General features: G+C 35.2%; 1 protein-coding gene across 2 annotated transcripts in view; it reads left to right on the top strand.

The window, feature by feature from the left end:
* Positions 1-27,239, top strand: part of CDH18 (cadherin 18) — a 159,842-nt gene that overhangs the window by 106,427 nt on the left and 26,176 nt on the right. For both annotated transcript variants that reach the window (XM_066186460.1, XM_066186452.1), the window contains exons 5-7: positions 4,174-4,361; positions 6,922-7,175; positions 20,256-20,392. In XM_066186460.1, coding sequence (XP_066042557.1) covers positions 4,174-4,361; positions 6,922-7,175; positions 20,256-20,392 — 579 coding nt within the window. The remainder of the gene's footprint in view (positions 1-4,173; positions 4,362-6,921; positions 7,176-20,255; positions 20,393-27,239) is intronic.

Raw genomic sequence — 27,239 nt, 5'->3', positions numbered from 1 at the left:
GGATTTATTATATTAAAAATAAGCATAGTAAAGGAACATGTGACAAATGTCCAAGACCTACTATGACAAATGGGCTTCTAAAATACTGCAGTCTCAAAAGAGAAATCCAGAATAATCTATTACATGTAATGGAAACAAGCAGCTCTGTGAATGAAGAATAGCTTTCTCAAAGAAAGTCACCAAAAAAGATGAAACACAGCCCACAGTTGAAGCTCCACTTTAGTTTTATCAAAGATGGCAGGCAGTAAAACATGAGACATACTTTTGTAAACTACAGGATCATAGATTCACATGAGACTTGAAAAAGTAATCTTACCCAAAGCCCAGCATAAAGCAGGTTCAGTTATATCAAGTTACTAAGAGTCTTGTCTAGTGAATCCTTGAAATGTCATTTTCAGGTCCCTGTCTGCAAAACTTCTTTACATCTGGCTGGCCCCAGCATGTACTGATGAATGGCATTCTTCCTCCCCTGGTGCCATCACTGAATGTCCTGAGGTTTGTTTCAGCACATTTCTCCAGCATGTTCAGGTCCCTTTGAGCAGCAGCAGCCCTGTTGGTTTTCCAACACTTTTTCCCAAGTTGGTGTTCAGTATTGTCTCTTCTCCCTCCCATTGTTAAATATGGTAATGTCTACAGTTCAAGAAGACATTGTAACCTATAAAAATAAGTCAAAATTATCAACCGAATAGAATAGATTAATAAATACAATAATTTCAATAATATGCTAATTGATTTTCATTAAATACTGTTGCACTTCTTTTTTGAGAGGTTCAGAGAGAGAAATTACTTTTCTGAGAGTAAGACACAGCATTGGAGGTTGCCTGTAGGCTAATTGAAATGAAAGTATATTGTTCTTAAGATAAATAAATCATTTCTGTACTATAATGAAAGGTAAGCCATAAAGTTAATTGAAAGATGAAGATCATATACTTGAATTTGGAAAATGTTTCAATTAGCATAGTTTAAAGTCCTGCAAAGTGATATCCTATACAGTACATTACCTGGAAAAGAGTATTAATTTCCTCATATCATGAGCAAAGGGAATGTATGTGACTGAATGTGATAAAAGCTGAGAATTGAATCAGCTAAGATTGTTGATCTGTAAGAAACAGGCCAGGTCCTCTAGAAAAAATTAGACCATCCCCAAAAGATTTCTGCTTCACAACAGCTCCTGGAAGTCTGTAATGCTGGAAACATAAGAATAATCTGTTCAACATGGTCAAATTTGCTGGAAATGTTTTGCTATAGATTGATCATACTAGATCCTCAGGGCTCCTATCTTCCCAGTCAATTGTTTCAGAAGATTGAGACACGCTCATAGTTTGCAATAAAGAACTGTAAATTCACAGTAAACACATCCCATATTTTACAGTGTCCTATCAAACTTTCTTTATCCAATGCCCAAAGAAACATTCATAGAAGCAGAACACAGATTATGCTGAGTTTAAAGGGACCCATCTGAGTCAATAAGTCCCAATGGAGAACACCCAAGGAGTCAAAGCATGTAGCTGAGAGCATTGTCCAAGTCCATCTTGGATTCAGACAATCTTGGTGCTGTGACCTCTTTGGGAAGTCTGTTGCAGTGCTCAATTGAGCCTTTCATCAGTTCCTCTTATAAGCAATTAAGTTTACAAAGTTTTAGTGTTTAACATTTCCAGTTTCACCACTAGTCTAAAAAATGTCTTTAATATAGCTCAACCTTCAAGATAACTGAACTTTATCTTCTTCCATGTTTGTTTTTTTAGATAGTATTTTTTGTATTTTTCTATTTGTCTCATGTCTGTATGAGATATTGTCAGCCTGTCTCTATGAATCAGTGGTCAAATACTTGTTGGGAGACATTTCTGACCTTATAATCTAGGAGTTTTTATTTTTTCAACAGCTTTCTTTTACTTCTATCTACATGTTTTTAACATTTCATTTCTACAAAAACTGACATAATTCATGAGTCATTTCAAATATTTGTTTTGCTTGAAGTTTTATTATTTCAGATTCTTTGAAGCAGGTATCAGTAAAACAATTTTCTGAAACAGATGGCTAACACTTGGGATGTGATTATAAAGCAGAGTGTAGTGTCATGTAGATAGATATATTTGAACAACCTCAACTATTTCAAAATCTCCAATTAGATCACCCTATCATATGAGTTATAGCACATCCAGTTGCTGAAGTGGCTTGATTATATAACATATTCTCAATGGCCTTAACCTCTTCCTTTTTGGAAGAGCAAAAGTGTCACAAAAACATATTTTGCATTTATTTTAAAGCCAAGTAAATTTTGAAATGAATTTCATCCCATTACTGCAATTTGATATATGAAATAAAGAAACCAGCAATAAAAAAGTGTTAGTTGACATCACCTGTAAGCTCAAAACATTGCAGGGCATTTATTTGGAAATTTGTATAGGTGGCTTTTAAATTCATGTAGAAGAACTGCATCAAAGTATTAATTATGAGTTTTAATTGAATTAAGTAATTGTACTGTTGGTATTGGTATTTTATTTTTTACACTTTAAGTTGTACTTTTTCTCTTGCTCTGCTGGAAATTTCCTATTTCCCTTAAGACTTCCAAAATGAATAATAACTTATTTTTTGTTTTCCCATGAAGCCTCTCTTTTCCTTTAGACTAACAAAGATTAGTGTGCTTGTCCATCCTTATCACACCACTAGTTGTTTACCAGTACTATGGGCTAGTATCAAAAAAATAATTCATAACAGAAAATAGGTTTAGGAACTGTTGTCCAAGGAATTGGGTAAATCTATAATTAATTTTTTTGATTTCTAGCAGATGTCTGTAAAGGCAGCTATATTTTAGTGATGATATCTATTCCCTTTTCAATTGCAGCTTCTGTCGGTTGATAATTTTTTCAATCCATCCAACCAGTGGTGGGTTTCTGCCACACCTCAGGTTTAATCTCTGAATTCAATTTAAATTTTGCCTTTCTTTTTCTACATGCTTACCAAGGGTACCTCTGCAGTCATGCTACCTGGTTTAAACCCAACAAACCATAACAACATATGAGCTTTTTTATGTCCACTTAAAAATCTGCTGATCCACCATCCTGCCACTCAGTGTTGCACTCTTGCACTCACTGCCACAGAATGCCTTCAAGGAACATAAAAGGAACCTGGCAGAGTTTCAGAAGATATGTAATGACAGAAGTTATTTTGCTTTTTTTACTGTGTTGGTGGTCGGACTGTGATGTAAACTCTGAAGACTGTTAGGGGGGCATTTGGATTGAAGTTTTTTAGCTGGGGAGTGAGGATGTTGCTGGTATGTGAATTATTCTTTAACGTTCTGGTAGATTTCATCACCCCTGCTGTATTATAAGAGTAGCATTATTGGAGATATTTTCTTTAAGCTGTTTTTCTGGCCTAGTTGCAGATGGAGATGGAGGTTTACATAATGACAATATGTCTCTTTGCCATTTTTATTTCCTTGTTGCTTCTTGTCCACCAGAAAACTTTGTACCTTTTAGAAAATTTACAAAAGCATAGAGACAGTTAAAAATGATATTTCAAAAAATATTTAGCTTACTTATTATTAACCTAACAGGTTGCAAAAAAACTGAAAGGAAGTCATAGTTGTAAAGGAAAATTTTTCTGGGCAGAAATGTGTAATACTTCTTTGTACCCATTATGTTAATTTTCATTTACTGTGGATGGAAGTTAAAATTTTTATGCAGAGGGTAAAATATTAAGATTTATTACATTTTTCTTTTGTAAAAATTACGTGTTGAAAATGTTGGTGCAATGTTGCAAAAATGATCGGATTTTGGGGAAAAATGCAAGAGATTTTTCAAAAGTACTCACTTGACCATGCATTTAATTGTAAGTTGGTGATTTATATATATATTTTGGTTATTGAGAATATAAACTTTAAAAAGTACTTGTATGAAGTAATTTCTGTATTATGTGATGTACAGCAATAGCTGTGAAAAATAAAGTCCTACATGAGGTAATTTTGATTTTGAATAGGGAATGAGGGCATCCCAAGTAAAATACAATTCGGTTTTCAATTCTTTCAGGGATCTAAATAAATTCATAGGTTTATTTGTCACTTTACAAAATGCCTAAATACTCTTCCATTGACTCAGACATCTATCAAGCAGATAATGGTTCTCTAATTTAGTTTGAATAGAAAATGTCCAAGCTATTTTTTTTTTCCCTCAGAACATTATCAACTGTATGTTCCTGAGTCGGCTCAAGTTGGATCAGCAGTTGGCAAAATCAAAGCAAATGATGCAGACACTGGTTCAAATGCAGACATGAAGTACACAATTATAAATGGAGATGGCTCTGGGGTATTTTCCATATCTACGGACAAAGAAACAAGGGAAGGAATTCTCTCTCTGAAGAAGGTAAGCCATAGAAGATGTAAAATTTGGGTGAAAATTCTATCTTTGCCCCCAGCCTACTTGAATCTTGGCATAGAAAGTTTATCTGTGATAATGAATGTGTAATTCAGTTTTCATAGCATGTTATTCTTTGATTTGCTTTCCATCTTCTTTCTAAATGATCCAGTATTGTGCTAAAGATTTAAAATGTTACTAGTAAAGCTATCATAGGGTTATCATTTATATGTATATATATCTTCAGTCTCAAAGATCGTTGCACAAAAGGTTGATTACAAACTCACAAAGTATTTCCACTTAACCTCATGCATTTGAGTTTGAGTAAGAAACTGGAGGAAACCCAAACAAAATAGCTCAGTAAAAAGTCATTATCCTCTGTAGCCTTCAAAAAACGAATGGTCATCATGCTCCCTCTTTGTCATGATTTTCCGAAAACATATACTAGAATTTTCCTCACCTCAAGTCAGCAAATATCATTCAGGCTTCCCAGAAAAAGTGTCTAACAGGCCATGTCTCTTCCATTTTGCATAATGAGATTTACAATGTTCAAGAAACAGATAGTTATTTCTCATAAAATTCTGTAACTCCTTTTGGGAGCTACAGTTACCCTAATATGACATTCCTTTTGGGGGTCTCATATTAGAAATTCAAAGCACAGTATAATGCACAGCAGCATTTTCCAGTGAGCCTTGTAACTGGCCACTTGAGCTACATTTGGCATTTCCAGTTTGGCATGAAAATCATAATAGCCAGTGAATACATACTGAAGTTATGTGGGTTATTGTCATGGAACGAAATTATTCATTGGGAAAATAAGAACCGTGAACAAAAATTCTGTTTAATTCATGTTTAAAATGTAAATGTTTTGCTTTCTTTCTGGGTAAGACTAAATGACCTTCAGTGTTATGATAATTTTAAGTAAATACAGATATGATTTGCATATCTAAATACACAAGACAAGTCTGTCTCTCACCTTATAGCGACAGGTAATGACTGAGATGTTACAAGAAGGAAAAAAAGCAATTGAAAGCAAAAATCAACTGGCTGTATTTGAAATGTCAGCTTTTTCTGATTATCTGAATATCTTATTCCCTTAAAAAAACAAAACTTATTGTCTGATCAAAGAAAAAAGTGTTTCTGTTACTACAAGACTTTGTGTCATTCCTCATGTGTTTCCTGAGAGAAATTATTCTTCCTGTACAAGTTAATTCAGTAATTGTCAGTATAAACTAGTTTTTTTCAAAAAACCATCCAAGATACAAGTTGCAGTCTTATTTCAAACCTGTTTGCTCTTAGAATATACATGCTGCAGAGTAATGAAAATCACTATTCAATATTTCACTGCTCATAACAAGAAAAACCCCAAAATTAATGAACATCAGAGTTAGAATTTATTAAACCTATATTTCTCTATGAATTGACTTGTGTAGCATACTTAGCTGCTCTTTCGTGCATAGTAATAGATTTACCAGGCTATGGTAAATTCCCATGCCTTTAAAACTTGTTATTTTTACATTCAGGAAAGGGAAACAGAAATTGTGAGGGTCACAAAAGCCTTATAGTTTTAGAGCTCAGAGAATTAATTGATTGTCCTTAAGTACACAGAAGAGAAATCGAAGAAATATATAAAGTGTATATAAATCTTGACCAGTTTTTCTTATACACTATCAGTCAAATTTATTGTAGATTTCATCTACAAAACACATACTGACTGTGACAAGCCACATATTGAGCTCCATATGTGTCTTGCCTAATGTACTACTTTGCCACTCCTTGGGGTGACAGGTAATACCACTTTAAACTTGGATAAAGAGTTTTTGTTAGACAGACTGTCATGTCCACATAGAATACTGGTATCAGTGGAATTCTGCCATGCCATAATAAATAAAATTTCTGGTCATATATATATATATATATATATATATATATATATAATAAAAAAAAATCCCATGCATATGCAGCTTCTTTTAATGACTGTGTTTTGAGACTGTTGGAAGTAGACAGACTACATCTCCAGCCTTTCTCTTATTTGCTAGAAGGATCACCTGGCCATAAAAGTTCCTGTCTCTTGCAGTAAGTGTTTTCCTGTAAGAAGTAACTTTTATTCAGTTGAGGATAAAAGAGATGCCCAAAGGAATTTTAATGTCCCTATTGCTGTCTATGAAACTTTTTTATTAAACATGTTAACTTATTTTAATTCAGGATGCATCAGTCTCAACCTTTTTCAGAATTCAGGATTTACTGATTAAAACCAAAAGGTGACAAAATCTAGACACTATGTTATTGTGAAAGGAGAATCTGAGGCTCATTTTAAGCCCTGGGTTATTTCCAAAACTAGTAACATTTCCAATATTCTATTCTAGAGAAAAATTGAAACCATCCTGCTTTGCTTATATTCTACTACATACAAGGTTTGAGAGTAGTTGCCAGAATATCAAATAACATCATCCCTTTCCAGTTTCATGAAAAAAATGTTTAAGTTGAACAGAAAAGATGTTTTTAAGTTGCTAACAGGCTAAACTGAAGAACAGAATGTCTCTGAGAATTTTTTTTTTTCTGCCAACAGCCACTCAACTATGAAAAAAAGAAATCATATACACTTAATATAGAGGGAGCTAATACTCACCTTGATTTTCGCTTTTCGCACTTGGGACCATTCAAAGATGTAACGATGTTGAAGGTCATTGTTGGTGATGTGGATGAACCCCCTCTCTTCACTATGCCTTCCTATGTCATGGAAGTTTATGAAAATGCAAAGATTGGGACACCTGTTGGTACAGTAACGGCACATGATCCTGATGCTGCAAACAGTTTAGTGAGGTATGGTAAATCCAAATTATATGGATTAATTATTTGATCGTGACATTGAATTTCACAAGCTTAATTGTTAATGAGATCTTGAATGTATGAAGACTGTTAATTTTAGTACATAAAGGGAAACATAGGTCGGAACAGTGTCATGATCAGTTTGTAAGGATTAGATTTAGTAACATAACCTTCAGCCTTTATTTGATTTGCACTATAATTCCCACCATTGGTCTGAGCAAAGGTCTGATTTTCCAGTGGTATTCTGCTGTAAATCTGTTAAATATCATAGCACTGTCTGTCAGATTTGTGCTGGGCCTCTGCACACTGGTCGCACTGCAGTTGTCCCAGGTGCTTGTGCAAGACTGCAACAGGTTTAGTTACATCTTCCTTTTAGAGACAAGCAGGATCATTTTTGCGAAACTTTCGTTGAGGATGAACCCCATATTTTGTAATATGCTTCAGCTTCAGTGGAGTATCCAAAGAATCAAATATGTGTAATAATGAATTTTGTGGAACAATACATGAACTTTATGTGTCAAAGGTGGTAGAAGATTTTAAAAGTTTCCAAAAAAAATCGACAAAAACATTTTTGATGCTTTTCCTTTCCATGACATAACGGTATAGCCTTCATAGGAATCGTATGATTATATCCTTGGAAAGCAGTTTTTCTCAAGATAATTAGGCATATTTAGTCTCCTGACTGAGTTGAAATCTGCTGGGTATGTATAATAGTCTTGGTAAGGTGAAACAATATTTTCAGAACAATGAAAACATCAGTTTTTTATGGTTCTTTTGTGATAATAATCTAAGATTCAAAATGTTTTGTGTCAGAGAATCAATATATGCAATTTCTTAGTGGCAAGTGCCTTTGAAAAATTTCCACTATGTTATTTTTGCTAAATCATAACACACATAATAAAATTTTGTTAAAAATAGTTGCCAAATGCCTGTAGCTCTAATACTATGATTCTGAAGCTATTAACACAGTCAGACCAACTACTGTCATGGAAGTTTGGAGTAGGAAGGGCAAGTGCAGATTTGACTAGTTGGTCTGTAATTCAACTGTGTGTTGCCCACAACAGTTTTGTCTAGAAAGAGATAACTTTGACAAAAGGGAGGCAGCAGCAGTTTGCACAAAGGCTGGGAAGGACAGAAGTAGATTTTCTGGGTGAAACAGCCAGTAATTTGGAGATAGAGGGATCAGAAAGAAAAATATTCCCATATATTGAGTTTTTTGTATTTGTCTATTTTTTATTTTCTTTTCCAAACCTGAATTTGTAACCAGTGATTGAAGGCAGAATATCAAATACCTATATTATTCATATAATTAAGAGGAAAAAATGTTCTTATCTTTGTCCATCATGTTTTTCCCTCAATTGACATATATTTTTGAGTTGTCCCTTCCATATCTCTGTCTCAATGGAAAAAATATATAGTGCAAATATAACATACAAAACTACGAAGATCTGAAGGGAGCCAGTTCTCACTCATTTACATGTTGGTGGGGTTTGGCAAGGGCAGTGGCAGCTCAGATATCCTTGCCATTATGTTGTGGCCAGGTCCATGCTCTAGCCAGGCTTTATCCATCCAGGTAGAACTGGCAGTGGATGTAATTTGTGAGAGTGAATGTCATTTGTCATTTTTATGGAGACGCTGATTCTCTAAGGTTTTAGCTGACATGTTGCCGCGTGGTACTCTAAACAGACACCAGGCTGGGTTTGTGTGCCTTCAAGTTTCCCTTGAACTTCCTGCTGCAGGAGCAAAAATGCTAGTCTGAGAATGGATAGTTCCAAACCCCCTTCCCTTACCTCAACTTCACACAGAAACGCTGATGGAGCTCAGAAGGGCTTCATACTGTTCCAAGATCTGGCTACAGGTTGGGAAGCTAGGGGTTGGAAGAGGTGTTACCTGAGAAGTGGGGAAGACTGCACAGGCTTATCTGCTGCTCCCCTTGGAGGCAGGGTCCTGCCCCATGCTCCACTCAGAACAATCGGCAAAGGAGCTGCTCAGAGGTGGCTGTATTTCCAGAAGGTTCCATGCACTGCACTTATGGCCTTTTGTGCTGCTTTGCAGGAAATGTCTCCACTGTTGGTCTGAAACCCTGGTGAGTCTGAAATATAGTCAGAAATAACAAGGTCAAGTCTCTTCTTTGTTTCCCCACAATTCCTAGTAAATTGAAAATGAAAATAGTGATTACAAAAATGTAACCAGGAAGATTCAGTGTAACTTTCTTAGAAAGCAGAGATCACAATTTCCAGGGAAGATAGGTACAGGTAGGACTTGCCCTGCTGATCTTTGTGTAGAGATCACCAGTGCAGAATAGCACTTCTTATCCAAATGGCTCAGACACATCTCCAAACACTGTGAAGGTACAGGACAGGACAAGATACAGAACAGCAATTTGCTTATCAGTCTTTCCTAATCTTCTTGTGCATCCTTTCCACTTCATGAGGACATTGCTGCTTTGTATGAGATTGATGAAGCATTTAGGCACACACAGTTGAAACAATACCACTTTGCTGTTCAACTGCTAAAAGAGATACAGTCCTGTGATTTGTTCACTGCCCAATTAAGTAGCCGTTTATTTTGATAGCAAGAACAATTCTTGTATACAGAATAATGGCTGGAAGTGTAGTTAAGATAATTAACAGTGCTGAAATCTTTTTAAGTTATTTGAACTGACCACAAATAAATAGCAACATCTATTGCTATCAGTAGAAGGAGACAAAGTAGGTTTTGCCCTTATTTCCTCACTGCAATTTCATCTCAGTAATTTCATCTTGTTCCTGAGCTGAGCAGTCTTCAGTGGGCACTGACTTTTTGCCAGTGCTTGTACTACTGTTTAGTCTTTAAACCCTGGCAGAACAACCTCTGTAATAACAAATGTAGCTAATGATGATGGGGTCTTTTTATTCAGTACTTATCTGATTGGCAATTTGAACTGTTCTAAAAGATTTTTCTTTTAAAGTTGTTTGATTTTTTTTCTTTGAGAAGATAGAAGTGCGTTTTCAGGGAAACTTTTTTAAATGCTCTGTTTTAGAATAAGATTATTATTGTACTGAAATATGAAAATCAAAATACAATAGAAAGCATTAGAAATAAATATATTAAAACCTCATCATGTATTAGTTTTAAATGTAAAGGAATTTTGAGTAGTTTGAAAATCACTTAAAAATTTACTAAAACTTGTTTTCTAAATCAACAGAAAACATACTTATTTGTAATTCATTCACAGATATTACTGCCTCCTGGAACATTTAAGAGAAACGAATCCCCTTTCATTGCTTTATGTCAAGGATTCTGCTTCCATACTCATATCTTTTGTTGCTTGAAAAGGTCAGGGTTAAGTCACGTCTTATAATAATGTCTGATGTACAAGTGGGTCTTGAAAGATCTCTTCCCACACAATATGGAAGAGAGCATGACTATTAAATGCTCCAATTACAGTTTTTTCTTAGTCCGTTATTCATTTTATATCTCTCTATATCTACTTAGAAATTATCTTTTTTCTTCCTGAAATCATACACAGAAGACTTGCATGGAGATTAGGAGTGAAAACAGCTTTTAATTGCCAAGGCACTTAGGTTTGTTGAGAGCAGCCCTCAGCTGTCAGTACTGCCTCAGGGCAGGGCAGCACCTCTTGAAACCCTGACTTTTCCTGTAGGTGGTGGTGGTGGTCCTTGGGAGGTGAGTCTGCCCAGCCACAGCACACACTTCAGATGATCCTTGGAGCTTTCCAACTGCCTCTGGTCTGTTGTCAGTGGAATGGTTTTCAGAAACAGAATGCTGAAGCTGTTCCCTAAGCCACTTCCAAAGCCATGATTCAGAAAAGAGCTAAGACGTAGATTTAACATCATGACACTTTCTGCAGCTCTGATATAATAATGAAAGTAGTTCCATGACATAGACCAATTCCCCAGAATAACTTCATGGTTTGATAATGTGCTATGAATAATTGAAAGCCTTTATTACCCTTTAACACTTAAGAGTAGAGTTTGAGATATAAGACATCCCATTATAGAAATACTGTAACATCAGATCACTCCTTTGAGTGCTACTTTGTCATGCAGTGATACAGGAGATAAATTACTGTTTTGAGCATTAATGATAGGACTCTGCCCCCTCTAGTCATTTTTTTACACCCACTTATTCTGTTTAATTTAGGTTGTTTACAAATCTAGTAAGAATTTTTCTTTGCCTGTTATCTAACAGAAAACTTCTGGAGAATGGGGTACAGGTCTTGATCAGGACTCTGCCTGTGACAATAGTGTCAAACAATAAGAAAGATAAGAACCTTCCCTTTTCAGAAGGTCTACAATTACCTGATTAAAAACAACTTTGTATTTTTTTGGCGCTTGGAAGATTGATTTTTTATATCAATATTTTGAAATTCTAGTAAATTTTCTGTTGGACCCTAATCAGGCTGTAATATATCTTACTATAATGTATTTTATTCACAAGGATTGATCAGCTATAGGAAATAGAAGTCAGACAAGAACTGTTGTTTTGGGGTTTTTTTTTTCTTTATTTTTTAAATTTTGTGCTAAAAATTAATTTTATTTGTTTAAAATTTATTTTGTCCTAAAAATTGACTTTTAATTTTGTGCTAAGTTGGTGAAGAATAAAAGTACAATGTCTGCCATGATCCTGGCTTCCCACTTTTCTAATGGTCTTATGTTGTTGCCTTAAAATGGATGATATATCATAATGATTATAATATATGTATACACTTATGAATACAAAAAGTTTCTTTCCAACACCATACCTGGTATGTAGAGGCTCTAATATATACATAGTTCCCTTGTCCTACTTTGATTTAAATTGACAACCTTCTCTATCCTTCTTTCAGAAAGAATACTGAAGAATTACTGAATTACAGATGCATATGATTATAACAATTAATGTAGCATAGGAATTTTTTCTTCAATTCCTGCATTAGGTAGATAAACTTATTTTAACTTTTGCTGCATGGATTGTAAAAGAGAGTCATCTTTTAGATTCATCTGAAGGTGAATACTTTCTGTCATCAGCCTTTAGAAAGTAACCTGAATTTTCAGTAAATGGTATTTTAAGAAGCATGCTCATATGTAGATGAAAAAAACACACCCCGTAAGTTTTAAGCATTCCTATTATTATTTCTCAAAATCTTAAAGACTTTGAAAAATTCAAGCTTTAGACTTCTTTTCTAATGTAAAGTTTAAATTTGCTAGAGGTAGAATAAAACCTCAACTTGTGATTCAAGTTGAAGAGAAGTGCAAGGCAACTGCATGAATAGATTAAAGGGAGGGGCTGAAAATAAAAATTATATTTTGTTGGCTATATGTAGGGCATCATGTAGAGTGACCATCCCTCCCTCACATGCCCGTAGGAGAACATGTGAGATTTTCGAGATCCTGCCAGGCCTGTGCTGGTGGAGAAAAAGGCAGAAATCTGCTCTCCTCAAAGGAGATTTGAAAGCACAACATTATCATAATCCTCCAGTAGTCTCTCTAAGATTGTCAGTAAGCTAAAACAGAAAAAGAGCACCCTATTTTAAATGGCTGGAGAGAGGGGAATTTTTCTTCAGTTTCTTCACTAATTCTCCATCTGACTTCACAGTAAGAAAACATTTTAAAATCTTGCTTTATAGTGTTGAAGTGAGAGATCTGTTGCTGTTTTGTTCCCTGAGGCCTCAAATTCGTTTTGATTCTTGTCAAATTAGGTGTCCTAGGTCTCCCAGTAACAAATATGTCAATGTCCTTGAGCAAGAACTGGTAAGATGTTCTGACAGCTCTTTTGACCAGGAAGAATCCAGCTCAGGATAGTGGTCAGAATCCCACGTCAACCCAGAGCCACCTCCATCCCTCCCTGAGAGCTGAGAGAGAAAACACTGCCAGATCAACATTTTGACCATGAAAGACTGATTTTGCATGCCAGAACATCATCTTTATGTTTCTATAATTTCTACTGACTTCAGAATGCCTTGAGTATTAATATTCTTTTATGGTTTTAGAATCAGCTTACATATCTGAACATCTCTAGAGTGCAGTCATTTGATAGGGTAAGGCAACTCCAATAAATAGGCATAAATCTATTCATTTTGGTTTAGTGCGTAATACGTAGAGAAAAAAATAGCATGTAAATAGAATACCATTCTTTAGCTGGTAGGTAGAAAAGTAGGTGTAGCTGTAGAGAAGTAACTGTAGCTGTAGATAGCCTGTAGGGGAAAATAAAAATGTTTCTCATGTAACATTGACTGCACCTTATTTCTTATCAACATCTGACTGTTAATCTCTTTGAATAACAAGCAACTTGGATATAACATGATACAGTTCTGCCATCAACACATCGCCCTGAAATGCTTTTGAACAGTCATAATCCCCTGAAGAAATTCATAAAGTCATGAAAAGAAGACAAACCTTTATCTTGCTTTGAATTCTGAATTATGCCTTGAAGGGTGTGACCTGTTCTTAGCCTACACTGACTGGTGAATTAGCTGGAAAAAAGATCACTGATTAACACATACAGACAGAAACTGCCGGTTAGAAATTATGAGTGTCCAGAAAGGGCTTATTTCTTCAAATAAATGTTCTTCAAATAAGTGTTCCAAATTTCCTGTGTCCAAGGTATGCAGTGTGCTAGAGGATGGGAATGAGAACTGGAGCAGGAAGCTGACTTCTGCATAAAATTCAAACCAGTAATGGCTGCATCTCAGGGGCTTTTCTGGGAGACAGTGGTTCACTGCTGTCAGCTCACCCGTGTCCCCTGGGATCCAGCAACTCACATCTCTAGGAGTAGGACATGGAACACTGCCACTCTGACTGAGCTGAGATTTCAGTATGAGAGGTAAACCAAGAGTCCTGTATGGAAACAACAAGGTACTACTGATCAGCTGATGGATGTCAGCTGGCAGTCAGCACCAGAGATAACAGCGAGAGCAGCATATCAAATGAACTTTCTTTAAAAGCTGTGAGAGAAACAGTATCTTTCTCAAAGTTTTGATATGTCTGTTTGAAAAGAAAGCAAAGGAACAGTAAGCAGAGGTATTACCTTCTCCAAGCTATCTTAAAATGTATTTAATTTTCACACCTAGAAAGCACAGTTGAAGGCTGTAGTTCTCAGCACCAGTCTTCTGCCAAGGAGCTCTGGAACATCAAATGTCTCCTTAATGTACCAGACATGATGCAGGGAGAAAATTGGTTACCTGCTGATTGGAATGACTTCTGACTCATACTTCACAATTGCTTTTCTCTCCTGGCTGAATTTCTTTGAACTATGGGGAAATAAATTGTCCCTGGAATGGAAGTAGTGTAGTGCAAGACAGTCATGGCAACAGAATGTCTCCCCATCACCTCATTTGGCTTCAAGGGTTTGCTGCTGCTTCCCAGGCTCATGAGTGCTGCTGTCAGCAGGCAGAGAGAAGATAAAAGGCACACACTCAAGTTATGTCCCAGCATGGGCCATTTCTTGTTATTCTCCAGCTGGTCAAATGCAGAGCATTGTAGCTGGTTGGTTCTTTTACTCTTTGTCATTGTATGCCTCCTTCTCTCACTCTATGCAGGTGCTTATTCTTCCTTTTCTAAAATATTTTATGAAACGAAATAAAAATTTCTCTACTTTAAATCTCTCTCTTTCTGAGAAAGGTTCTTGCTTAAATTTTTAGCTGAACAGGTTTTCTTATAATGGCATTTGACTTTTAACTGATAAGTCTTTAAAGATATAGTTGGACAAGATTCTGCTACCTTCCTATGGACTTTCTTTCAGTAATTCTTTGTAACCTGATTAACTTTTTATGTGAGAACTGACTATTTGCTAATGTCTCAAAACAAAAGTCCAAGGAAGCACTGTGATCTTTGAATTCATATCTGGCTGAAATGTGTCTTTAGAAATTCACTATCAGTATGAGATTTGTAGCCAGGGTAGAAATATGTAACAGAGTTCATTTTTGCCGTTGATAAATATGGTAATAAATGAAAAATAGCATCATGAAAAGATAAGTAAAAGATTTGATTAAAAGCAGAAAGAGACAACTTAAAATCTTGAAACTATTTTAAAAGTTCAAACTCAAGGTTCATCCTTAAAACACAGTAACTAAAGGGAGCCATACCAGAACAGTAACAGACTAAACCAGTTGTCTATCCTGTGATAAACTGGTGTTAATATTCAGACAATAAAGTAGGTAGAGAGATTCTGAAGATGTTTATGCCTTTTAGCTTCAGAACCCCTCTTAAAAGGTTTGGATTTATAAACTACTTTAGCACCTTTGAATTTTTTCTCCATTTTAAGTAGTCTTTGCATTAGTAGAGTCTTTCAGGTTTGATACTAAAAGCAGATTTATATCTTCCATAGTGACCTTCTGCCCAAGGGCCATCATTCATATATATTTCTCTTTATTTCCTAATTGACTCAAATGCTTTTAGTTTTTGGCAAAAATGGGGGGAATATCTGTCATCACTGACCCATTGCTTCACTAAAAGGCAGAAAGTAAGAGATGAAGCCAGAGGAGTCAGTGGCTTGCTTTGGTCAGAAGGGTATGGATGAAGCTGGGAATGCACTTGCATTCACTGACACTGCCTAATAAAAAGGTGGCATGTGTTGCATTTCTCAGTGGTAGCAGGATTCAGTTTTGGTATTTAACTTCCTTCAGATTATCTTCAGATACTATGACTATTAAGTTTTTTATATTCATGATACTTTTTAATGAAGTTTCTTTCAGATTGGTTTCTGTTGCTAGTTTGCATGTAAACAGTTTTTGGAGAGCTGTTTATCTAGGCATGACTTGTTATTAAGTCTTTTTATCAGCATGTGCCATGCAGCTCTGATGTGCTGATTTAATGTGCAGTGGTTATGAGCATGCTAAGTCACATGGCATTGTCATGAGTAAATGTCTATAAATAAATATCTCAAATGGATGTTTTAAATTAATTTTTGAATTAATGCATTCTAAGTGAGCAGAAACCATCAAATGAGTTAAGGTGAAAAATGTCTTTTGAAATCATTTTTTGAAATTCAAAACTTGCACTATATCTTTTTGTGGTCTAGAAAAAGCATCAAAAAGCAGATCCAGTACGTGTGGAGGGAAGGGTAGGAGCAGAAGGGAATGACTGTGCCTGTTGCCACTATTATCCAGATGAAAGCAATTTTTTAAAATCAGATTAGATGAATTCAGAAGCGTAAGTAAAGCATCATTTGCTCTAGAATGTGCTCTACTTATGAACATATCTGGTCTCTATTCTCAGCATGTCAATAAATGAGTGACTAGAATTTATGAGGGTCTAAATTTTTCAGCATTTTGTAAAAGCAATGAAACTTGTTCTAAATGTCCTCTTATATGACGAAAATGAGCTGCCTTACCAAGAGAGCTCTTGTACAAATTATCTTTAAAGCAGTTGGAAGCAGAACTACCATTACTAGGGTTTCTACCATGTGGGAAGGACTGTAACTGGTAACTTGTTTTACTGACACATTCATGAAGGTTGGGGAACAGAGAAGTGCAAATGGCTGCTTTTGATATGATGCACAAAACAATTTTAAGGAAGAATCTAGAGTAATGGAGGAGAACTGAACATTTTAATAATGGGAAAACCTAAGAAAGTACCACCCTATTATTTATTAATTGATGAAGAAAAGAATTGTCAATCTGGGAATATTTCAAACTGTATGCAAAAGTTAGCATATGAAAGGGAAGTGCTAATGTGGATAATCATTATTCTAGCATCATTGGAAGCAAAAGTGTTAGTACAACAAGTTACCACAGGATTATTTTGGTTTTCATTAATGACACAGAAAATACAATGGAAGTTATTCACCCAATCCAAAGTTCTTTAGACAGATATTTGAGCTTCTGTGGAACACACTTAAAAAACTGACTTAGAAAAAAAGTGATCATATTAAAAAAGAAAAAATGCCATCTTTTACAATATGTTTATGAAAATGAATCATTAAATTATCACAATTCATCAGAAAACCAAACATCAGTTTTTATATACAAGCTTCATTTTTGGGACAGATATTTTTCTTTTTGTTCAGTACTTTGCTCAGAGGAAGCGCAAAGGTTTTGTTATAAGTCTCATACACACAAAAGCAGCTAGGTATTCATATTGCTTTAAGGTTTTTTTCCTCATTGAAACCCAATATGAAATTCTGTGTATTTTTAAGCTACTGTCTACAAATAATACATAGCCCTATTTTTATGGCTCTGTGGTCAGCACAATAGTGACTAACAGAACAGTCACTGTGCCTGATGTTGATAATATGCAAACAGTGTCCAGAGTAATGAATGTTTGCAGGGACGAGACTTGTACTATAAACCGATTTGGGTTTGCAGTACATATTCCATAAGAACAGGTCAGGAAAGAATATTTGATTTCTTTTTTTCAGAAAATAATTCTTGTTTTCAGGAGACTCCTAGAGTCAAGGAAAACAAAGCTATACTAGGAGAGAAGTAGTTAAGTTTTATCATCATGTAACTGATTGTAAGCTCTACCAGTAAAAGGTCTCCAAGAAAGCTGAAGGACAATTATGCTTCCCATAATTTCTCTCTTAACTTCCTAGTTCATCATGTAAAAGATGTTTGGGCATCTTAGCTGTATCTTGCCCAACACAACCAAACGTTCATTATTTCTGTGTTAATACTAGTATGATCAAAACATTCCAACTTTTTTTCCTAGCTCAGTTTTCCTTGGCTTCCAAGCATAAGGTATAAAGCATGGGGGCTTTTCTACACCTGAAGCAAGTATCTTCTGGACAAAGTTCAGATGTCAACATGACTCTGTAGCAAATATGGCAGCTTTATGGATTTTTAGAGGTTGATACCACTCTGTCTCCAAGTTTTTGTAAATAGTTACAGGTCATGGATGTGGGAGATACAACTTCTCCAACTGAGACTAGCACAGTCTCAAGGAAGTGCATACAGCTTGTACAAGTGGGGCCACATAAAATAATGCCAAGAAAATAATTGTGTGGTCCATTTTTGTTCTTTTTTTTTTTTTTTTTTTTTTTTTTTTTTTTTTTTTTTTTTTTTTTGTGATGTGTCCTTAGAGGATTCCAATATTCCTCAAAACAAATTAAATTTCTTTGGATGTCTGCACTATCCAGCATTTCATGGTCAATGACTGATGAAAGTTCATCAGTTTTCTTTTCATTCCTCTCCTGAGTTTACCAAGCATGGAGAACTCTACCAACTTTCAGAAGTGTGTCTGCAATGACTTCTGTGCACAGATTCACTTACTTTTTTGTTCTTTTTCTGTCAACATCACTGTTTTGTTTTGGTGGTTTTTTTTTATTTTCATTCAGTTAGCAATACACTGCACAATGTCCTCTGAAAAAAAAATTCCTGATTTAAACTCTTAAAAATTGCCCCATCACCTACATAATCAAGATCTTGTTAGTTCACTTGTTTGAAGCAACTTGAGCTGCCATCTTGCACATCCGAAATGTCATTATTGAGTACTTCTGGTGTATTTTGAAATGAAGTATTCTCAGGTGTTGGTAATAATTAACTGCACAATAGGTTCTGAATTAGCTTGTGGGGAACAGCTAGGACAATCCTTGTGCCATAGAAACATAAAATGAGTAGGAACTAAGGTCTGCAGTCTCTCCAACTACTCCCACAGTCATAGAGCAGGGCTTTCACTCTTCATGATGTTGAAAGGTAAGATGGACAACAGGCAAAAAGAAAGATATTCTATCCTAGCTTTGACTGCTTTGATTTTCAGTGACTGAACTATGGTTCTTTAGCTGCTGAAAAGACTTGAGGCACAGTAAGAAAATCTGGAGTTCCACAAGACAAGATAGTACATGTAAAGCAGATGTAAATACTTCTTCAGGTGGGAGAGGTGGGTTCGGTAAGGAAGATCTACTCTAAGTAACCAAATCCTATCTGGCTTTTCCACTGAGTGTACAATCCTTTCACCAGTTAAGGTGACTCACTCAGATTTCTGCTTTCCCTTCTACTTCTGCTTGCTTTCTTCTACCTTTTTATATCATCTGTGCCTTTAATATATTATCCAATTAAATGTTGTTTGTTTGCTTTTTGCTTACACAGCTGGTATAAATAAGTTCATGGTGAGATAAATAAAACTTATTTTTAAATGTTTTGCGCTTGGCAATTTTTATGTGTGCCACTCTTTTCACTAGCTAGGAATTACACTTCTGGTGATGTAAAAATAAGAGCAATTTGATGGGACAAATAAATAATTTTTGACTTTTATATGCCTTCCATATATTAAATGTATATGGAATTTCACAGAAAGAAAGCAAGCAGGGATGACAAATTATCAGGGAAATTCATTATGGTATATAAAATACTTGTTTTTCTTTTTTTCTTGTATTTTCTGGTGTTAGTTAAGAAGGCTTGGAAGGGTTCTGTAATTGCTTCATTTTTTTAAAGCCATTGTAGATTATTCCAGCTTTCTGAAAAAAAAAAAAAAAAAAAAAAAAAAAAAAAAAAAAAAGTCTTGTCAATCACTTCTTTTGTGTTCTTTCCCTCTGCTTCTATTACCCACTTCAAGGCTTTTACTTTTCTTGCTAGGCAAAGTGCCTGGAAGCCAAGGGAGTAAAGCAGGGAAGTTTAGTTTTGCTTCTAGGGTACTGTCAGTGGCTGCTCTGGGAACCAGATGCTTCTGGTTCTGTACTTTGTAATGGTTGTGTTCCAAATGACTTATGTGTCATCTCGTCATCGACCACATGTCAGAGAGGCATGCTTCAATGCAGGAACTGAGGCTAATCACATTGGTTTGCAGTGACAGGCAAAGAAGCTGAATAATATCTTAGTATCTGCTTTCTTTTCTGCTTTTCCATTTCCTGATTTTTAGTCAAAATACATGTGTATCTTACCTTTGACAGGGTTGTATACTGCTGTGCAAAATGCTACCTGTTAGCAATTTATATCTTTGTGACTCACAGTGGAAATATTGTTATGTATCAAAAGAAATAAAACATTATGAAAGTAATGAAATATGGTGTTACTTTGGGTTTCTACAAATTACAGATTTTGTTTTTTAAATGTCTATGATTTTAAAAGCTTGAAAATAATATTATTATATAACTTTCTGTTACTTTGGATTACATATACTACAATGAATATATATTTATTGTTATATTTCTCCATAGATATTTCATTGATCATAACACAGAAGAAGATAGGTATTTCACCATTGATGCTAGTACTGGGACCATTAAGACTGCCAAGATCTTTGACAGAGAGGAGACACCTTGGTACAACATCACAGTGGCTGCTTCTGAGATAGGTAAATAATTTATTTGGCACATAGTATGAAAAATAAAAATTAGAAAGGAAAATAATCACTCTCAGATTTTAAGAAAGATGACCTTAATGTGGTATGTTCCTTTCAACACCAGTGGGTTTTTAGCTAGTCTGGATAAAGGAGAGTTTTCTCTCTGTGTGTGAATACTCTAACTCCATGTAACAATTAAACAAAATGCCACATGCCTATGTGATTCTACCTGTATAAATTTGCCACATTTCTCTGCATGGGACAGAAGGCTGCCAACTTACCCAGCAACATTTCTAAGCATGCAATGTCCTAAAATCAACATCTTGTCCCACTTGTGTTTCACAATTCATATGCCTTAGAAGTTAAGACTATTTAGTGCTGTCTGAGAAATTAATCTTTCCTTCGTGTATCTACTATCAACTATTTTAGTGTATTCCCATGTTAATTTATACTTCACAGATGCTTTGTAGTTTCTGATTATCTCTCTGGCCGTTTAATAGGTAAATTGCCAAGTAAAGATACAATAAATACTTACCTGTGCATTTTTAAGTCCTCTAACTTTGATGAGTTTCTGTTGCCTCAGATAAGCCCTGCAAAGACCAAAAACCATCTGGCTGAGTCGTCTGAGACAAATATTTCTACTTGAGGAAGGAGAATTTAAAGAACTTTTCGGTCAACCTTTTTACTACAGGGTCTTTATTTTTTCCACAGTAAAAGCTTTTAACTTTAAAAACTCAACAAGGCAAATGAAGAAAGAAAAAGTCCTATCTTGGATTGTTAGATTCAGTCCTACTAAGCATTTTCATGATACCATTTTTCAGTGGCAGTGATTTTGATCAAAACTGTGAAATGCTTTTATGTATATTCATTTTCCTTTTTTTTTTTTTTTTTTTTTTTTTTTTTTTTTTTTTTTTTTATGATAAAGCACAGGTTTTACCTCTAACAGGTTCCACTGACATTGTTGAGCCTGGTCTGCTTCCATCAGTTTCATCTCTAGGTTGAAACTTAATCTTTTCTGCCACTACAGCACTAGCACATGATACAATATAAACAGCATGAATGTGATACAGGCTGCATGAGGCCAGTATGTTTTTAGCCCCACAAAGGTGTATCAAGCTCTGAGGGTGGACCAGAAACTTCCCAGAAATGGCTTAACAATAATTAGCAAGACGGCTTGATCAGAGGTGTTTTGAAAAAGCAAAAAGGTTTTCATTAAAGAAAAAAATAACAAACCACACAGAACAAAAGAGTAAAAGCAGTGCAAGGTGCAGAGATGTTCCTTGCACCTGTTAAGACACGCCAAAAAAGCCCCAAGAATCTCCGTATTCTCTCTTTAAGTACTCAACAATTTAGGGGTTTTTTTTTGCCTGCTGCCCAAGAGAAAACAGCTACATTCCTTGAGGAAGAACTCAAGGATCCAACTGACGTCTTTGTCCTGGCACTGAGCCGATTACCGTGAGAAGAGCATGGAAGGTTCTGGTTCTTCTTCCTTAGAAGTTCCAGGGGGGTAACTTAAACTCTTTTCCTAATATGGAAACACCTACTCAGGTGTGGAGGTGCACTTCAACATGAATGTATTTCATAAAAACAACAAATTGTTTCTTATTATTGTACCTACATTCACAACTAAATTGACATTTTGGGCTAAGTACTTTTCTATAGTAAAAAATAAGATCTAGAATTTTATGATTAGCTCTTTGAAAAAGTAAATATTAACAATCCTGTGTGCGTGATAGTGTTGTCATATATAAAGTGTGCTATTTCAATTCAGCATGAAATAAAATATAAGTAATCCTAATCATAAACAAGTGAATATTGTAATTCAAAAAAATAAAAGATTTAAAAGCTACATTGGGACGCTGAAAAAAGGAGTAGTAATGAGTCCTTTTTTGGAAACCACTGAAATATAATTATTTTACAGAAAGAAACCCCAATAGCATAAAACTTAAACGTAGCTTTCTCCACATTATTTGTTTCACATAATCAAAAGAGTACTAGAACATTTATCATGCTGAGAATAGTGTGAAGATGGAGGATTATCTTTATAACTAAAACAGAATGGAAATCTGTTTTAGTTTTAAAACAGATTTAATAAAATACATTCATATATATAATAATATAACAGATATAAGAATTATTCTTTTTTTTTCTTAGTGTTTGGTTTGGTTTTTTTTTTTTAGATACTCTGCTTAGAATTATCCTTTTCAGGTCTAATTTGTTACAGGAAAACAGAGATCTGATTTTTTTTGTCCCATACACTGCCTTTATTACTATTAAAGCTGGGGTTGGAAAAAAAAGTAAATCTGTAGTGTCAATTGGAAAAACAATTCATTTATGAAAAAAGGAAGAGACAGTAGTGAAGAAGAGATGGATGATAGACAGAATGACAGGCCTAAATGACAGACAGCCTTTCCTTGAGTCTACTTTCTCAACCATTTTCTTATCTGCAGTAATTTGGAAATTACAACACTGTTGTTCTCTTCCAAATCCATTGTGAACTTAATAATTGAATTTATGGTAGAGCAAGAAGCATATGTTGTATATTGCCAAAGCTCTTCCTTTTAGTGCTATCTATCCCATATCTAGTTATATGGCTTTTGCTTTCAAGTTCTAGCACAAGGTATAGCAGAACTCAGATTAAAGCTGAAATATCAGTCAAAGGCTATGACCAAAGTGTTATTTAGCTGTGGGGGTGGTTATTCCTCAAATTTACCACATAGTAGAAGACATTTGCAGTTTCTGGCACCATTTGCTTGACCAAGAAACCCGCAGAACGTGTAAGGCTCATAAAGATCGAATTCCTTCAACAAGAGATGCTCTGGGGGCATGAAGTGTTGATTATAGTTAGTTTCTTGAAGGGTTTTCCTCTCTTGACTTTATGCTACATTTCACTGATAGAATTCAGTTTCTACCCATAATCCTTTTGGCTACTATTTGTAACTGGCCACTATTTTACATAAATAAAATTTAGAATTGACATTATATTTCTACCCCCAAATGTATGATATCTTCATGCTTCAGCCTTACTCTTTCTGAACCTTTCATAAGACATTTACTTTCACTTTTCATCTGTCTGTGTGGTATATACTGTCTGCACTGGTCAAATGTCCTCTCTGAAATTTGAGGAAGTTCTACCACTTTGCTCTGTGGGAGTAATGCTGATGTAATAATCAACAGGGTTTTTTGGTTTTTTTTTTCTGTTTGTGCTCTTACTTCTTAAAGCACACCATTATTATAAGAGTGGATAGGAAATCTTTCTTTAACATACATTGTTCTTAAACAGCAGCATACAGGGAGGAAGAGTGGAATTTTCATGTCTATAAGCGTCTACTTTGATTGTTTCAGTGCTGTTTCTTCCTGAAATATCTTTGTGATATTAGGGAATAAGATGATAAGTAGTACTATAGTTTGTATTGAAGGATCTAGAGAGTAAATCTGGGGCAGAGGGAAGAAGTAGTAGTACTTTAGTAGTAGTAATACTTTAAAATACAGATTCACGTGGAATTATCACCATTTGATTAACTTCTCAGAATTTTTTGAAAAAAAATTAAAACGTCTGTTTGAAAGAGGGAGAATACACATTTGCTTAACTCTAGTGAAGGTTTTTTGTACAAGCCTTGACAGGAGTAATGAGAATAGGAAAGTACAGAGCAAATGCACAATGTTTTAGAACGGATGAAAGACTAATTTAGAGAAAAGAAATGCAGTCATAATAATACTGAGAATACAGTCTGTCCCTTTGGAAGTGGAAAAACTTAAGGCTGAACTATTTTAAGGAATAGCATAGAATCTTCCAATTAGAATTCATTATAATGATAGGACTCAATGATAGGAAGTGATTTAAATTCCAAAATTACCTTCCTAGTAGGTAAGAATTAAGGAAGATTGAGAGAGATTCATGTAAAAACAAGACACGTAGAAGAATGAGCTAGATAAATGAAGGGTGAAGTGAATTGCAAATTGTCTGGAATGGCAGGTTCAAAGGGCTGTAACCAGCAGCCCAAATTGTAGCTGGAGTCCAGTCACTAGGAAGTACTCCTGGTGGCTTATGCAGGATACAATACTCTCATCGCTTAATTAATGATGTGGTACATGGAACAGAGTGCTGTCTCAGCCACTCTCACTCTGTTTGCAAATGACACAAATCTGGAGTAATGGCTGATACATCAGACTGTCATATTAACAACCAGAAGGATCTAAACAGGCCAGAGAAATGGGTGAACAAGAAATGAAAAGAGATTTAATAACAGGAAAATTAAATGGTGAATAAAGATTTAATACCAGGAAATACAAAGTCCAGCACTTGCAGTGGAATAATCCTGTGCACCAGTTCACATGCAGGGACAACAGGCAGGTGAGCAGTTTTTGAAAGAAGGGTGTGGTAGAGATCCTGCTGGATGAAAGCTGGACATGAGCCAGTGATGTGCCATTGTGGCAAAGGTGGTCAATGCCATTCTGCACTGGGTGAGAAAACCTGTTGTCAGCGGGCTGAGGGAGGTGATCCTTCCCCTCTTTACAGCCCTGGTCAGGCCACACAGAGAATGGTCCCAGATCTGGGCTCCTGAGTACAAAAGAGACATGGACATACTGGACTAAGTGCAATGAAGGGGCATGAAATCATTAAGACTGGAGTATCTCTCATATGAGGAGAGGCTGAAAAAGCTGGGATTGGTCAGCCTGGAGATGTGAAGGCTCAGAAGGAGCTTATCAGTGTGTTTAAGTAACTGTTAGGGGGAGCCTAAGAGATGATTAAAGATGATCAGCATGAGGAAAGACTTTTCTGCATAGTATCCAGTAAAATGACAGGGGGCAATGTGCGCAAACTGAAGTACAGAAAATTCCATTTAAACCAAATAATAAAAATGGTTTTACTGTGAGATTGATCAAAAATTGGAACAGGTCACATTAAGAGGTTGTGGATTCTCTGTCTTGGAGACATTCAGAGCCAAACTGGACATGGCCCAGAGCAATGTACACTGTAGATCCAGCTTTGAGCAGATGACTTGGACTTGCAGATCTATGGAGGCACCTTCAAAATCAATGATTCTGTGATTTTTTTGATACTGGGAACTGTTGGGTTTTTTTCTTTTTTTTATTGTGGAAGAGAAAATAAAAGAAGAAAACAGAGCAAAACAGCATCTTGATACATTTTTCAGGTGACGTTAATGTTATAAGATTATTGGACTTCAAAACATACTGGACATTTAGATGGATAATAACTGTGCTTCTAATAAGAAATGTGATTTTTAGAAGCAAGATAAGTGCTTATATTTTAAAGATACCATCTACTGGGAAGTTTTCACATATTTCTCTTCTGCAGCTGGTTATCATATCAGTGTGTAGAATGGATTTTTGGATTTATTAGATCATCAGCAGTTTGGGGATTGAGTTGTGGCACTCCTGAGTGTCTCCAAAATGCTCTGCAGTGGCTGCAAATGCAAGATCAGGCCATTTTCCACAATTTTCTAAAAAGACCAACTTGAATACAATAGGTGAAAAAACTTGTGCTTGAAGGGTGAATAAAGTGTTCCTAATTTGTAAAGATGTGGAGAGACTGTATAGAACAGGAGAACTGATATAATAGTGTTTCATGTCAGCTTCTGTCAGTTCCCCTAGACTTAATGAAATCCTATCAAGAGACAGCAAAAAATGACCACATGAAAGGATACTGTATATACAGAACTTTGAAGTCATAATGGATTAGAAATCAAAATACTGAAGAGACATCATTATGCAGTTGATTTTACTGAAAAAAAAAAAAAAAAAAAAAAAAAAAAAAAAAAAAAACCAAACCCAATAAAAAACCCCAGAAATCTCCAAGCCATTAAAAAAATCAGATATTGGGGAAAAGACCCAACAAAACAAATATATTTGTTTATACATCTTCTGTATTTACTTTGCCATATGTATTCCTTATATGAACTTCAGGGTAAGAAATACCACAGTGTTGAGTTAGAACAGTACTTCATTGACAACCTATGCAACTATAGTACCCTATGCCCCAGGGTACTGTATGGTAAGGAAAGGATACCAGGAAAAAGTCATTGCAAAAAATTACTCAAAGAAATAACTTTCAGGCACATTTTAATAGAGTGCCAACAAACCCTGCTCAGAATTTAAATATGTGAAAAGTCAGGATAACTCACAAGAATAAAAGTTTGGAACACTTATTTTAAGAGACTTAGAGTTAAAAGCCTTTTCTAGTTATAAGTAGTTTTTAATAAGTCTTGGTAAAAAACAATAACAGAAAGATACAGTTACATAATTCAGAGAAAAAAAAGGATTCACAGAGACAACTAATAATATGTAGCAGTGAAATATAAAACCTCATGAGATGCTGAATAATGAAAGCCCTATAGTTACCTCAAATAAACAGATAAAGTGTATTGTTATAGTGAGGTGTGGTTGTATCTGTTCTTTAGACTCACAAGGATATTGCTCCCCGTATTACCTTCATTAAACAGCAAGTTATGAGAAGAATTTGACAGTTCTTTTTTCACATTTTATGTTTGCAGGAAAGAAATTACTAAGATTTGGGTAGGTTATTAAAATATATTACTCCTGACAGCACTACACGAGGCTGTCATATGGAGAAGGATAACTGAAGCTAGAGGGGGATATAAAGTATACATAGTATTTCTGTTAATGCTATTAAGAGACAAGCTGATTTATTTTACAAAAAGTGAAATCAAAAGACAAAAAGACACAATTAATTTATGTTTATTGTGAAATACATGAAGGAAACATATGCATTGGCTGAAGAAAATAAGTCTTTGGAGGAATAACTTCTTGGCATACAACACTAAAAGAAAAGAACAAGAATTTGTGTCAATTTATTTTCTTATTTTAAAATTTTCCA

The sequence above is a fragment of the Chamaea fasciata genome, unplaced genomic scaffold (genome assembly GCF_029207755.1).
Source record: "Chamaea fasciata isolate MVZ Bird 193981 ecotype frontalis unplaced genomic scaffold, bChaFas1.0.hap1 SCAF_1, whole genome shotgun sequence".
NCBI lineage: Eukaryota > Metazoa > Chordata > Aves > Passeriformes > Sylviidae > Chamaea > Chamaea fasciata.
The sequence above is the reverse complement of the archived record's forward strand: the minus strand, read 5'-3'. Positions and strand labels throughout refer to the sequence as shown.